Below are 16,082 nucleotides of genomic sequence, written 5' to 3' on the forward strand. Positions count from 1 at the left end.
GAGGAAATTAACAAGAAGCACGCTATTGTGGTCCCAAAACCTGGTCTCCATTCTCTTCCTTGTTGATGGAGTTGTTTTGAATTTCTTTGAAGGTGGGTATGATGCCAGTTTCCATGTCATGGATGATTGCTTTGTCTCCGGTGTCACATGATGCACCACATTTCATCTCCTGTAACAATACGCTTCAGGAACTGCACTCCCTGCTCCTGGTACCACTTCAAGTGCACGAGACACAATCCCATCCTATTGGTTTGTAAACTTCTATGAGTTGGTTCAGTAACCAGCGTTAACACTTTCTCCTGTACCCCAGTTGCTCATGAACGATGTTGTGCACAGTACCCACTGAGATGTTCAGTGCGTCAGCAATACAACTAACTCAAATGCATCTGTCCTCCTGAATTAGGCCTTCAATTGTCATCTGTGCTGGACGTACTTGTCCGGCCGGTTTGCTGCTCAACGTCTTTCCTGCCATTATCAAAGGCAGTGCACCAAACACAAACCTGTTTCCGTGCCATGACGTTATCACCATACACCTCAACAAGTTGGTGATGAATTTCAGCTGCTTATGTGCCCTTTAGATGCAGAAATCTGATCACACTACGCACCTCAATGTATGACCATGTTTCCGCCAGCCATGCCATCTTACAACTGGTGTTGGGACAGTATGACGGATATGAGGCGCAGTCTAATGGCCGTGAGGGGAAGCAGTGGTCTACCTGCTCTGGCCTGATGGGAAATAAGAATGAAATAAAGAACATTACACATGTGAGAGAGGTCTTGGTACCTTACTTATTGAACCACCCTTGTATAACAAATACCTTGTATGTCAAAGAATAAATGTCCAACCCCCACACTTGTGATGCTCAGGTCCGATATCAACAATGTTTGGAGTGCTCAGCAGAGAGAAATGTAAAGAGAACTGGATCACCAAAGGACATATCCAGCAGAACACTTTTAGTAGAGTAGTACTCCTGATTGTAGTCAACTGTGTGATCAGGCAATTATTATATCTCCACTCCAGGTAGTGTGAGTGCAATTATATATGTTATGGTGTTTAATAAATGCACTTGTTGTATATGAGATCCATCTCTCTTTATATAAATCTGGATTCAGGGCCCTCCACATTCTATGTATATGAAGAATCACTGACACTCGAAGACACTGGTTATGATCCTATCCAATTACATCCCCTATATACAGTCCATATGATGACTTTACATACTTTCACTTTCTTCCCTTTCACATCCTCCTGACCCTAGGCCAACACTCCTGTGTGACTGAATCATACAGCTCACCAAGAACCTCTGCAATCTGGCTGGGCCAATATGTAATAGTTAGCTCCTATCCTTCTGCATCAATGCCTATTTCCCTATAGAATGTAAGCTTGCGAGCAGGGTCCTCTTACCTCTATATCTGTCTTTTATTACCCAGTATTGTTCTATTAATGTTTGTTCCCAATTGTAAAGCACAATGGAATATTCTGCACTATGTCACTATCTGATAATAATAATAATAAGAAACTAAATATTGGTTCAGCGCACAACATGCCTTTTGAATGGGCAATAAGTGCTCTTTAATAAACAATACCACAAAGTTATATTTCCAAAGAGAGCATTGCCTAATTAGCAATAAACACACATAATTTAGTGTTAAATCATGTCTGAGGAAATATTATGAAACATTATATTAACCTCATAATTACTTACTGCACATATCCTTGTGAACTCAAGTCACATTATCTAATGAACTCAGAAGTCTTTTAGTCATACACAAAAAGAAAAAAAAATCCTAAACTTACATGAGCTGTGACATAGCAAAACTTAGGAATGTAAACTGAAATGGTCTCCTGCTGTTACTGGTTACTTCAAACCGGTCTGGTAAGAGGAAGAGGTGAGGCTCAGGATGAAGCATTTAATACAGGGTAATGGCTTTTCACCTGCTTCAAAATCTGATTCCCAGCAAACAGGTCAGACAAGTAGAGTCTTCGCTATATATAAGAGAGGAGGACAATACATGAAGATAGTCCCTAGCATCAAGAGCACAGGATATCATATCATATGGTAAGATTATTAGGTAATGTACTCTGCATTTCAACACATTTACTTTTTTAATTAATACTTTAATAACTATTTTTACTACAGTAAATATTTTTCAACTATTATAGAAAAGGACATTGGCTAAGGACATTGGAATACATTCAGGAAAATGTTCAGTTTTCAAGCTGTCAACGCAGTTTAAAATCTGAACCTTTTTTTGAATCAAACTTTTAAAGCATTCATGTACTTAGACCAATTTGTCTGTCCAACACAATTAAAAGTGGAGGAAAAGAAAAATCCTAGTTCAAAACGATCAGATTAATGAGTGATGAGTATATATTGTAATTGTAAAGTTTTGTATATCGGGCATACACTGAATATTTATTCCTGTTGTTTGATTTACAAACATTACAATTTTGATCAGACAATAAGAAAGACAATACTTTTTTATTCTTAATGTGTGTTAATTTTAGCTGCTGTTGAGTTCCCTTTTAGATAAAGGAAAAATGTCAGATAAGACTTATCAGTTATATGGTTTCAGTATTGTTGTTAATGTCAGTTGTGTACTGATCAGACTGTGAGAACATGTTTTAAGGCTGGTAATATGTTTGTATAACGATGTACCTGTAGAGCAAGCTACTATACAATGTTCTATAAACTTTTTACAATTGAGATATGAATGGTAAGGAAGACATTTTAATATTAAAAAGATTATCAATGTTTCACTGTTTTATGTTTAATATACACTATGAGGTTTAAATTAATAATGGTAAATTAGCATGATTCAAAATACTTCTTGTCTGATGTGTAGATTAAGTGATTATATTTAGTGTTGGGAGTGATCATGAAGTTTTTCAATATTTAATAAAATTATGTAGAATTACATGTAGTCCTCTACATGTAGGATTGCTGCACCATACCAACCTGCCACAATGGAAACTAAAGATCTGTCAGTCTGTGCGAATAAAAGGGAAACTAATAGTGTGGAAAAATACATCTGTTTTGGAGCATAAATACGGAATTATTTATTCACTTTTCAGAAGCTGCACATGGAAAGTGTCTGTAAATCACTCCTAGCCACGTATTTGATTAGGATACAGAGCAAAAACCACACTTTAGGGATGGCCCCCATTCTAAGGTGTATATACTGTTACTTCTGTGCTATCCTAAGGAGAAATACGGCGACTATGGAGGTGACGAAGAACGATTTTTACTTGTGCAGCTTCTGAAATACGTTTTTCCGCATATGGAGGCTTTGGAGAAGAGGCTGGTTCACAACTTGCACAGATTTAACAGAGTGTTTGCTCTATATGTATTGATACACAGAGGCAAGGACGTACTGTATTAAGAGAGGAGGGGGCCCGTGTTCACTCACCGTCCGGGGCACCCTCCTATCTCTTCGGCGAGAGCGGCGCGCTGACAGGTTCAGCAGACTCTGAGCTATAGTCTGTGCCCAGAGTCTACTGCGCATGCGCAGCAGCCATTTTCCCGGTGTTTTCCCTATTGTGCATTGTGAACGCATGGAAAATGGACGCGGCGGACATTTTTTAGGCATATTGTGTAGCGCCTCTCCAGCCGATGTGGACTACGGAGAGGTAAGTATTAAAAAGTATGTGCATAGGGTGTGCGGTGTGGGCCCCCCGGCACCGCACACCCTGCACCCATTATAGATACGCCCCTGCACAAAGGTGTATTTATTAAGGCAAATATGGAAGAAAAAAGATAATTTCCACTCATTCCTCCATATTTGCCTCCTCTCTAGCACTTTGCGCAGCCATCTTCTGGAGAGTGCGCTCAGAAGAGGAGTCAGGGCGGAGCTAGGGCACATATGATAATGAGACTCATCATTACCATGTGGCATGTTAAGCTGCACTCTCTCCTCCTCCAAGCGTTAAAATCCTCTGTCATCACTAAGGTGGAAGTTGTCAGCCCTGCTCTGTTTTTGAGCAAAACTGTGTTACTTATAATACATAAATAGGACATATACTGCCGCCCTGTTATGAAAATGAAGAGCTTTAGCTCTATGCATAAGCATCAGTACATAGAGCCCATTGTACACAAGTGACTCATATGCAGTGGCGTAACTAGGGTATTTGGAGCCCAGGGCAAATGTAAAAATAGAGGGCCTGATTCAGAGCCAGACGCTATTTGCGCTCGCTCGTTCAGAAAATAGGGGTGGCTATTCAAATGAACCGTTCACTCTTTGCGGTCTGTTCACATCTCTAGGTCTGAACGAGCGAACCAAACATGCGGTCGTTTTATGGAAAACTACGCCACCTGGCCGCTCGCATCCTACGTCATGTCCCCTATTTATTAGATTAATCGAGTACATCGACCAGCGTATGAACTGCTCGCTATTCTTGTGGTTGGTTTTTCCTACCGCAATCTTGCGAGCAGTTCTGGCTATAAAATAACCCAGTGACGTGGTCAATGACGCTGCTGTTTTAAATATGCACACCCATAAAACGCCCGTTTTGACCTTTAAGCACGCCTGCCTTCTGATCTCCACTCCCCGTTTTCAAGCACCTTCCCCTGTTACCACCCACATACGCCTCCTCTGTCACTGAAAATAGCAGGCATTCGCTATTTAGCGAACAAATGATTTTTGGCCGCACTGACTGGTTCGCGCATGCGTATTACGATCCGTACGCATGCGCAGTTGTGCAAACATCGCTCGGAACAAACGAGAGGCCACTTACGAGCGGCTCTGAATCAGGCCCAGAGCCCCCCCCATGTGCGCGCGCCGATGGCGCGGTCGGTGAAAAATGGGTGTGGTCACTTAAAAATGGGGCGTGTCAACATGACACACCCCTTTATCATCACATTACTTTCCATGTGCACCTTAACCCCAGTAGTGCCCCTTATACAGTACCCCCAGTATGCAATGTCCCCAGTTGTGGTCCCTCTTATGCAGGCCCATAGTAGTGCCCCTTATACAGTACCCCCAGTAGTGGTCCCCCTTAAGCAGCCCCCCATTTGTTCCCCTTATACAGTACCCCCAGTATGCAATGCCCCCAGCAGTGATCCCCCCATCCAGTGCCCCTTATACAGTGCCCCCAGCAGTAGCCCCCCATGCAGTGCCCCCAGTAGTGGTCCCCTTTATGCAGGCCCCCAGCAGTGATTCCCCCCCTCATCCAGTGCCCCTTATACAGTGCCCCCAGCAGTAGCCCCCCCATGCAGTGCCCCCCAGTAGTGGTCCCCTTTGTGCAGGCCCCCAGCAGTGATCCCCCCTATCCAGTGCTCTCTATACAGGGCCCCCTGTAGTGGTCCTCCATATTTAGTGCCCCCACTAGTGGTGCCCTAGTAGTAAGCCCCTTAATTAGTGCCCCCAGTAGTAGCTCCCCCCAGTAATAGTGTCCCCAGTAGTAGTAGCTCCCCCCAGTAATAGTGTCCCCAGTAGTAGCAGTCCCCCCAGTAAAAGTGTCCCCAGTAGTAGCAGCCCCCCCAGTAATAGTGTCCCCAGTAGTAGCAGCCCTCCCAGTAAGTGTCCCCAGTAGTAGCAGCCCCCCCCCAGTAATAGTGTCCCCAGTAGTAGTAGCCCCCCCAGTAATGGTGTCCCCAGTAATAGCAGCCCCCCCAAGTGATAGTGTCCCCAGTAGTAGCAGCCCCCCCAGTAATAGTGTCCCCAGTAATAGCAGCCCCCCCAGAAATAGTGTCCCCAGTAGTAGCAGCCCCCCCAGTAAGTGTCCCCAGTAGTAGCAGCCCCCCGTAATAGTGTCCCCAGTAGTAGCAGCCCCCCCAGTAATAGTGTCCTCAGTAGTAGCAGACCCTCCCAGTAATAGTGTCCCCAGTAGCACCCCCCCCAGTAACAGTGTCCCCAGTAGTAGCAGACCCTCCCAGTAATAGTGTCCCCAGTAGTAGCAGCCCCCCCAGTAATAGTGTCCCCAGTAGTATCAGCCCCTCAGCAATGGTGTCCCCAGTAGTAGCAGCCCCCCCAGTAATAGTGTCCCCAGTAGTAGCAGCCCCCCCAAGTGATAATGTCCCCAGTAGTAGTAGCCCCCCAAGTGATAGTGTCCCCAGTAGTAGTAGCCCCCCAAGTGATAGTGTCCCCAGTAGTAGTAGCCCCCCCCCCCCCTGGTAGTGCAGACACACAAGTTACAAAAAAGAAAATAAAAAAAATACACTTACCTGAATGCTCCTGCTCCGGACACCGCTCCCGCCGCCGCACGTCAGTCCTCCCGGGCTGGCGCGCTCTGCATTATGGGAGAGACATCATGACGTCTCTCACATTACCCCCTGCAGGAGCCGAAAGGGAGCCGGCTCTTGCAGTGGGCGCGCAGCAGTCAATGAGAGTCTATTTGACTCTCATTGGCTGCTGATTCACACACATCTCCGCCAGTGCTGGCGGAGGTTGTGTGTGCAGCAGCAGCAGCCAAAGAGAGTCTGTCTGACTCTCATTGGCTGCTGAATAACACACACATCTCTGCCGTGCTGGCGGTGATGTGTGTGTTAGCACAGTCTGAGCCCGCCTGCCACCCTCCTCCTGGCGCTATTGGGTAAGCGCTCAGGGGGAGGGAAGGGGCTCAGCTGTGCAGCACAGGAACGGCGCTGGAAGCCTAGCGCCGGTCCTGTGAAAATGTGTAGTGCTGACCAGTCCCACGGCGCCCAAGACACGTACCCCGCTCGCCCTGCCCTAGTTACGCCACTGCTCATATGTATTGGTATAATCACTTCCAGCGGTGCCGAGAGGGGGGGGGTACTATTGGCCTGGGCCTGTTGGAGGGGCCTGGTGGGGGCCTGGGTCCTGCAGCCCGCCCCTCTCCCTCCGCCGCAGTTACTTAGTTCGGGCAGGGAGAGAGAAGACTGACTGCGGCTGTAGCAGCCTCTCTCCCCAGCCCAGCACACACGCTGCTGTCACACTGTGTGCTAGGCTAGGGAAAGAGGATGCTGCAGCAGCAGTCAGTTTCTATCTCCCTGCGTTATACCCCAGGACACTGGTGCCCCACTGTGCGGCACGGTCTGGCCACACCTCCCCAGGTCGGCCACGCCCCCTCCCTGTACCTGGGCCCGGCAGAGCTGTCGGCAGCCCTGATTACTTCTATATAAGAGAAGTATAAACAATACTTGAAAATGTTAATGCAATTATTATACATCAGTGGATATTAATTGTAAGGATATCTGAAGTCACCAAGTAGTTCTGAGATTATACATGAGAAAAAGACATAGAAGGGTTCATTTATACGACATAAAGCACATTATATTGATTGCTACTCGTATGCATATAAAATCTAATTCTAGGCCACTATCACTAAGAATAGTTGGATGCTAGTAGTTATATTCTGCAGACATACTTTGTATTATTGCCAGCATCTGATTATGACAGTTTATAATTAGTGTAGGGAAATAGATATTTCCCAGCGCTCACCCAAATGTTACACAATAGAATTAGTAAGTATTTTGAAATAATATAGTCAAAAAATATGAAACAAACGAAGTAAATAAAAAGTATTTATTGGGTAAAGTGTCAGTTTAGACATATAAAATGTAACCAATTGGTAGAACAAACACGATATGAAATGACCGCTAATAAAATTGAAATGACAGCTAAATTTTTTTTGCTGATTCCACTACACTGTTCTAGGTGTTCATACACTACCAGGTAAAGGTATATGATAGTAATCTGAATGTATTGCCTAGTACCGGTATACAACATCAATTTGACAATACAGGACAAAACAAAACACACGATATACTTCAAGTATATTATAAAGGCAAATTCCTAGACTCCGGTTTAAGGAAGAAAGATTTTAACTAAACTTCCTTATATGAGAAGCAGCGTGTTCCCAATAGTCATTAGAGCCCTGTATTGCCAAAGTGGGGTAAAATACACCTGCGACTGATCAGCGATGATCATTGATCGGACGCATCTGGCAGTCTATAAGCTGCCGAGGCTGACCAATATTTACCCTGTTCCTTCACAGACAGGAACGGGGAAATGTCTCTTCTCCAAGGTAGGAACCCAGATATTGTGTGGCCATACACTGTGATATATCTGACATGGGCATAATAGGTTCATGGGGTGCAGCTGCTATGAGGCGTGAGCTGAGGGGGGCCAAACTTCCTTACCAAAGGTACATGTGTTATATACATTTTCCAGCATTGACTGGTACATAGGGGCCCTTAAAAACTTTTCTGTGGGGCCTTCAAATACCTAGTGTATGGCCACGATATCTGCTGGTTTCAGGCTGTCAGAAAAAATGTCTGTTGGTCTGACAGACATTTTTATTTCACAATGTATGCTCATTGTCATATAGAGCAAATATTAAATTTTAGGGACGGGCCCCCTTTCTAAGGTGTATATGCAGTGTTACTTCTGTGCTATCCTAAGGCAAAATACAGTGTCTATGGAGGTGATGAACATTTTACGTGTGCTGCTTTTGAAACACGTTTTTCACATGTGGAGGCTTTGGAGAAGAGCCTGGTTTACAACTTGCACAGATTTAATAGAGCAATGGGTTCTCTCTATATGTATGTAATCGTATAAACAGTGGTTCATGTATTAAGGCAAATAAGGGAAAATAGAGCATTTCCACTCTTTCCTCCATATTTGCCTGCTCTCTAGCATTTTACGCAGCTACAGTATCTTCTGGAGAGTGCACTCAGAAGAGGAGTCCGGGCGGAGCTATGGCATGCTAAGCGGCACTATCTCCTTCTCAAAGCATCAAAATCCTCCATCACCACTAAGGTGGCGTTTCTCAGCTTTGCTCTGTTTTTGTGCAAAGATCTGTTGCTTACAGGGGTTATTTACAATGGGTGCAGGGTGTGTGGTGCACATGGGCAAGGGTTGTGACCGGTGCAGGGGGCACCTTTTAGAGAGTGCACCTTAAAAAAAAAAAAACTAAAAATACCTTAAACCACAAATTAAAAATAAATGCAATAAATATTAGATCAATTGCCAAAACCAGTGTAGGTATAAAAACAAATTGAATTTATTATAATAATAAGCTCAGACTAAGGTAAAGGAAATTCATATCATAAAATAAATGTGGCACTAAGGGGCCTTTTCATCATTACTAAACATTCGATGGAGGTAATTAGGCTTAGAACTCGCATGGAGTTCTACCTAATTACCGGAGGAATTCATCATTCCTCCTCTCCATCAGTATCTATTCCAAGAAGCTGTAATTTTTGCGATGACAGCTTTTCGGGGAATAGATACTTTTCCCTATCTGCTCTACCTTACCGCAGCTGTAGTCAGTTCTGCGCATGCACCGTTACCTTCACAAAAGCGGCACTTGCGTAGCAATGCCTACAGCTGCGGTAATTCTGTGTTGTCGTCCCCCCCCCGTCCCCCACCTACTTGGCCGCTGCAGCTGCGTCCGGCAGCTGCTCTGACACTGTGTTGTCCCGGCAGAACACAGTAAAGTTTAGAAGGAAAAAAAAAACGTTTTGTTTTTCTTCTAAACTTTACTGTGTTCTGCCAGGAGCACACAGTGTCAGAGCAGCCACCAGAGCCGGAGGAGGGACCAGGGAGCGCCGGAGGACCTGCCCAGCTGACAGCAGGTAAGTGTAACCCGCTATACGCCTCCTGGGAGTGGCAGATAGTAACACCATCAAATTCCGAAAAATGTCTTGATGAATAGCCTAATTTCTCATGTACTAATGTATGGGGAGTGTGGAAATGAATGCAGGTGGACTTAACCAGAAGATATCAGTGATATCTCCTGTGTTGTGTCTTCACGAATACTAAAAAACGGTAATTAAGGAAAATGTCCTTAAATCCATTATTTTAGTGTTGATGAATAGGCCCCTAAATGACATACTGTATGTAAGGAAGAATTGAAGTTTATAGGCGTTTCCTTCACCTCAGTCTGAGCTTTTTATTATATATATTTTTTTTTCATCAACACTGGTGTCTGCAATTGTTCTAATATTTATTTTGGTTTTAACATATAAGGTGCTTTTTCATATACACTGAGCACAGGTCGGAGACGGGTTTTACCCCCTTTACACTGGCGGCTGGACTTGATGTCTTTCGGCATTGCAATGGATGCTTGGAGATGATGTTATATACATAGAGGTTCACATGTAGAGACATATACACGGCAGGGGTGAGGGGGAGGATCACACATCCAGATAGACTGACATATGCAACAATGTGTTTCCCAATCGCCTCCTCCTACCTTGCTCCGGGAATGGCAGCAGCTCTCTCCTCCTCCTTTTGACTGCTGCAGCCACAGCACAAACCTGGTGTAGCCCCGCCCCCTGCTCCATTCAGAGGAGCATGTGCTGTGCTCTACCAATCAGGACTCAAAACATGCTCCTCTGACCCCAGGTGTCTCAACAACCCATAGTGCACAGGGACTGGCTGCTGTGTAAGTTGAATCTTCCATTATTACCTCTTCCCTAAATTGTTTCTCTCAAACTCGGGAGAACCGCATGCCCCCTGAGACTGGGATAGGGAACAAAAAATTTAATGGATCTTGTTGAAAGAAAAAAAAAAAAGGCTGCTGGAGGTCCTAAGTATAGAAATGCAAGTGTGTATGCGATACTCAAACCATTGTCAGACTCATTGACATTCATTGTACTAGTGATAAAAATGCTTACTTTGTGGTGGAACATAGAGAAACACAATTCCAGGACAGTTTTCTTTTATCCGCATAGTCTAATATTTTAAGATTTTTTTTTTATTTCCTCCTAGCATGTGTCATATATTTTGCAGTTCCACTTCTATTTTTTTTTTTTATATAAATGTAAGTGTAATTACTATTAATAACAAGAATAATTTTTATTATTATTATTATTATTTCCTGTGAACTTCCACAGACAATGTACAGGAACACTTTGCAGACGCACATATTACAATGTGTGTTTCCACGCCACTTGGCGGTCTGAGTTCTTCAGCCTCGGTAACTACATATTTTTGCATGAAAACAAAACAACAACATAAGTTAGTATACTGTACCAGCTCTCAGCAGCATACTTAGAATTACGGAAGTGAACAATTAAATAACTGGTGATTGTTATGTAAGAACAAAATGGCAAATATACAGTATATATGTGTGTGTGTGTGTGTGTATAAATATATATATATACATATGTGTGTGTGTATATGTAATATATATATATATATATATATATATATATAGATGAATTAGTAAGTGAGAGGGAGACAGTGAGAGGATAACATGTGATTAGTTTTAATGAGTGACTCACATATTAGTTCAGGCACATAAGAAGGTGTGACTACACTAATACTATACTTCCAGTGCATATGTTGCAATAGATGGAAGCAATCACATCAGCCTTACACCACAGTCTGACAACTGATGCTTTTTTTCAATGTTTGACATCAGCAGTCTTTTTATTTCAGTTTAAATTACCCAAAACTCATGACATCACCGAGGCACTAGACATCAGACGCACTGGTCATGCACATAGTAGAGAATGGCTACCTCTGCTGTGTGTAGATAGATGCATTGGTGGTCCTGGGGAGTGTGGCCCCTGGGGGGGGCGTGGTCATGTACCATTGTGGTGTAGCTTCCTATTGTGCTGACTAGGGTGCATGGTGGTGGCATCAGAGGCATCTGCCCTTCCCCTCTCAGCACTTCTGTGGACATGCCAGGTGCATAAGGCAAAGGATATGCCACTATTTCACTACTTTATACCCTCACTAATATTTAGCAGAGATCGCTAGAGGTACTTAACCACTTGCCTGGCATTGTTGCATCGTGCAGCAAACTGTTTCCTAGTCACAGGATGAAGTGTGCCTGTGACTAAAAAGTAGTTTGCAGAAGGAATCATCAGCGGCTTCTCTTCTTGAAATGCCATTGAGGTGAGCAGGTTGCAGGGGGAGGTGGGTGTCGGAGGGACTGCGGGCTCCATAGCAACCACACCCCCTGCACCCACAATAGTTATGTGCCTATTCTAGCAGCCACCAATGGTAGAGGGACCTCAAAGCCCCTCTGCATTCCTGCACCCTCTCCCAGTGTCTGCCATGCTGCTGATTACTGCTGGCAGGGCCCTCCCTGGTGGCTCCTCTCTGCAGCCACTGGGGACATGTAAATGTAGCAACAGTCAGGCACCCAGTGTATATTTGCCGGCTGTTCAGAGGAGCAGCCGCCGGTAGAAATGCAAAGTCAAGATGATGTGATGTTCCAATCATCGATTGTCTGATATATTGATGACCGATATGTAAAATCGATATTAATATTATGTGTTTCAATTTTTTTTTCTAGAGTTGTGTTGAATAAATAGATGTTCTTGACATAATTCAATCATAAAAAACCCAGACAATTTCTAAATAGTATCCAGTTATGTGGTTAAACAATTATCAGACCAAGGAGATGATCTATGAAACCTTCTGTAGAGGACCGCAGGAGGTGTTGACCTTAGCAGCCAATCAGATTCTAGATATAATTTATTAAGTACATTAAAAAAATTGATAGTTTGAATCTGGTTGGTTGCTACGGTCAACACCTCCTCTCGTCTTCTTCAGAAGGTTTCATAATTCCCCCCCCCCCAAAAAAAAATAATTTGATTTAACCCTACAAAGTACTTTTGAAAAGTGGGCAGAGATCAAGGACAGGTCCCTGTTAGATTGTACACTTGCAATATTTTACCATAAGCAGCAAAGTTAGCATTAGTTGTTTGATTTACTGTGTCAGTTAAGCAGTTCTATAGTTATTTGACTTTAGCAAATGACCCTCAAGATCTTGTGTGGCCTTCTTGGCAAACAGTCTTGTTATGCCAACAGTGTTGCAATATTTAGAGCATTGCACAATTCCGCCAAAGGAACAAAGTATGGGAAACCTGAGACAGATTGCTAGATCCTTAGCAAGTTTATTGCCTCTGGCACTTGTTGCCTCTGATCACTAGGAATGGATATGCAAATACATAGCCATTTACTTTACATAGAATTTGTTTCATTAACATAGTGGAAATTTTTTGAAGCTATTACAAAGCTATAAAACCTGAATCATTTCTCGCAGGAGATATATATCTGTTCCCTTTCTTTCTGGACTGCTTTAACCCAAGCTCCATTAATGAATTGATGTTAAAAGCTTATTAATAATAATTTTTACTGAGCACAGATACAGATTTAGCTTTAAACCCAGAATATCCCAGAAGACATGAAAGAAAGAGCAGTAGTTATGACAAACTGATTTACCAGGCTATCCAGGACTGTTTGTTCTTGCATCCACTTACAGCAGAGCCAGATTAGGAATAAGGCAGATGCTCCAGCCTCCACATAAACTAGGCCCATTATCATGACATCATGATGACGAGCAGTCACCAGCTGGCCACACAGTTGGCCGTGAAATCATAAGTATTAAAATTGTATTTCTATTTTCCTCACAAAATGATGTCAGTTTGTCTACTTTTATGTATTTATGTAGACATGAGGGTTTATAGCATATGGGGGTGTACACGCCCACATGGCACTGGCCACACCCACACAGCACTGGTCACACCTCCTCCGCTTCTCACAATAGGCCCTTGAACATTTTCAGCCCCTGTGGAAGTTAAATCTGACCCTGACTTGCAGGACCTTATTTCTATGCTTAAATAGGGTAAGATGGCTAAGCATTTCTTTGTTTGTTTTTACCTGGAATTAGGCAGGTCTTTCTGCAGAGATGTGTACTGGAGGTAGCTGTGATTTTAGGAGTAGCCTGTAGGCAGCCATGTGCTTTCAAGACTACGGTCCCAACGGTAATGGGGGACTTTCTTGTTTCAATGTGTAATCTGTGTAATCTTTCAAAATAAATTTTTCATAGTATAATGCAATTCTCCATTTATATAATGAAAACATGTGAATAATATTTTACATGTGTTTGTTGTTTATTTAGTTTATAGAATAAACCATCACTTTTCTCCTAGGCTAATTCTTATACATGCAGCACTTTTCAATAACTGTAAAGGCAATGTTACATTTTGTTCCTAATTAGTTGATAGTGTTACGTCTAAATAAATAATGCATATTTAAGGCTGGGCTGGTTTGTTGCCCATATCTGACTGTGCATAGCAACTTGGGAAAACAATATGGTTACAGTTCCTTTGCAGAATGGCTTGAAACCTGTTTTAGTCCCATAATATAACAGGCAGCATCTATAAATAAAATGTCTAATTCTAATGTTTATCACATTTTAATTTCTTAATGTTACAGAGTCAATATGAGAGAAGACACACACATACCCAGGAAAGACAAAACCATCATTGGTAAGTCACTAGCTTTACATCCTTGGCTATTTACTTTGTATATAGATAGGTGTTTGCACTCATCAATTTTGGCATTTATAATAACCTGTATAAACCAGTGTGCATGCCCTATCAATGTATATGGAAGGACACATTGCTTGAGCTGTAGTAACCCATTAGTGCTAGGGTATTCCTTGAATATACAACACAGTAATAGGTTGGTATATTTATAAAATATCAGGAATATTAATGCAAGGTCCACACTGAACAAAGGTTTGAGACTCGGCACAGCCTTTATTTTAATTATCTCCTACTTTACTATTTTGTTTTATTTTGCTGTATTATATATATTTCCACTTGTGAATAGTGGTTATTAATAGTAATAAATGATGTTTTACATGTTAAAATAAGCAAGATTGTTGTGCATCCCGTTACAAGACTACTTTCTCCAATTTTCCTTTTGTGCATAAACTGTGTGTGTGTGTATATATATGTATATATATATATATATATGTATATATATATATATTTTCATATGGAGGTGCGGCACTCTCATAGAATAAACATGCGACAACTATGTCAGTGGTGTCAACGTTTCAGTACTATTATGTACTATCTTCAGATAGTCCTGAAGATAGTACATAATAGTACTGAAACGCTGATACTACTGACATAGTTGACGCTTGTTCATTCTATGAGAGTGCCGCACCTCCATATGATTATGTTTCCCATTCATGAGGGCACCTCTATAGGTTTGCATTCGTTGTTGTGAGTGCCGGACCTTATAATATATTATAATATAATTTATAGATATATGGCACAGGAGCAAATTTTAATTTATGGCGATAGTCTTTTTTTACCCAAGTTCTTCTAAGATTACCTTGAAGACAAAATGTTTAATTTTTCCTTTTGATGTCAGCACGGAAAGATTTAGTGTTGAAGTGACATGCAAAAGGGCCATGTAAATTTGTCCATGAGAAAAACAGGTAAACTAGATGAAATAGGAATGGTTAAAAAAAAAAAAAGAAAAAAAATTAAATTTTGTATCAGTAAACAGGGCTTACATCAATTTTTTCCTGGAGAAACCGGATAATACTTATCAATCTTTACATGGTATAAAAAAAAGTCCATCGTTGTGATAAATCTTTAACGGTTTAGGCAGCATAAGCCAAGAAAGTGATTGGACGTCCGTTTTTTCATTGACTTGCTTTACTAAAATCATCACTGATTGGTTCCCTTTTGCATACATTAATGTTTCATACACCTTAACCTTCCTCGACAAATGCTCTATAGACTAATGAAAACTGCTTCAAAATCCGTCCAGTTGTTCTCGAGATTAGCCCGAACAAACAGACCGGCGCTTACCAGAGACTTTAATTTGTAATATATATATAGCTGCTATACCCTAGGGCCTACAATCCCTCACTATTTAAATCTGATATTGAATAAAAATTTAATATGCCACCTAGTTCAGCCACCATTTTTTTAAGATTAACAGACTAGCCGTCTACTTTCACTTTAGGGGTGTGAAGTGTTTGTATTATTGAAAAAAATATATATATATTTTGAACAATTGGTTTCTTAAAAAAATTATGAATATTTCCTTTTACTTCTGATGGTATCATACATGTTGATTAAAAACATATAAGTTAAATTATTTGTATTCAAAGGGAAAAATTCAGTTTAATGTGATGGAAGCAATATTCTGTTCCAGAATGGAACATCTTGTTCATCCACATCAAGTTTGTCTCACTCCCCATAGTGCTATGATGTCTGCAGTACAGTAACTATCTGACATATGCACAGCTGAGCATTCCAGCACCAGTAATTGAATTCCACCGTAGTGTGTGAATGTATAGTTTCAATTATATAATATATGTTTATTTTACTTTTGATTAGTAAATTTGT

At 41.9% G+C, this 16,082-nt stretch overlaps 1 protein-coding gene across 4 annotated transcripts in view; it reads left to right on the plus strand.

The window, feature by feature from the left end:
• LOC148542032 (ATP-dependent translocase ABCB1-like) overlaps positions 1-16,082 on the plus strand; it is a 180,542-nt gene that overhangs the window by 88,482 nt on the left and 75,978 nt on the right. Inside the window, exons 1-2 of one of the 4 annotated variants that reach the window (XM_088476384.1) lie at positions 1,963-2,073; positions 14,143-14,195. In XM_088476384.1, coding sequence (XP_088332510.1) covers positions 14,150-14,195 — 46 coding nt within the window. In that variant the 5' untranslated portion in view covers positions 1,963-2,073; positions 14,143-14,149. Of the gene's footprint in view, positions 1-1,962; positions 2,074-13,530; positions 13,550-14,142; positions 14,196-16,082 lie in introns of those variants that run through there. The other 3 variants (XM_088476365.1, XM_088476393.1, XM_088476374.1) reach the window with 3 other exon arrangements.

Source organism: Taudactylus pleione, unplaced genomic scaffold (genome assembly GCF_031769625.1).
Source record: "Taudactylus pleione unplaced genomic scaffold, aTauple2 ptg000016l, whole genome shotgun sequence".
NCBI lineage: Eukaryota > Metazoa > Chordata > Amphibia > Anura > Myobatrachidae > Taudactylus > Taudactylus pleione.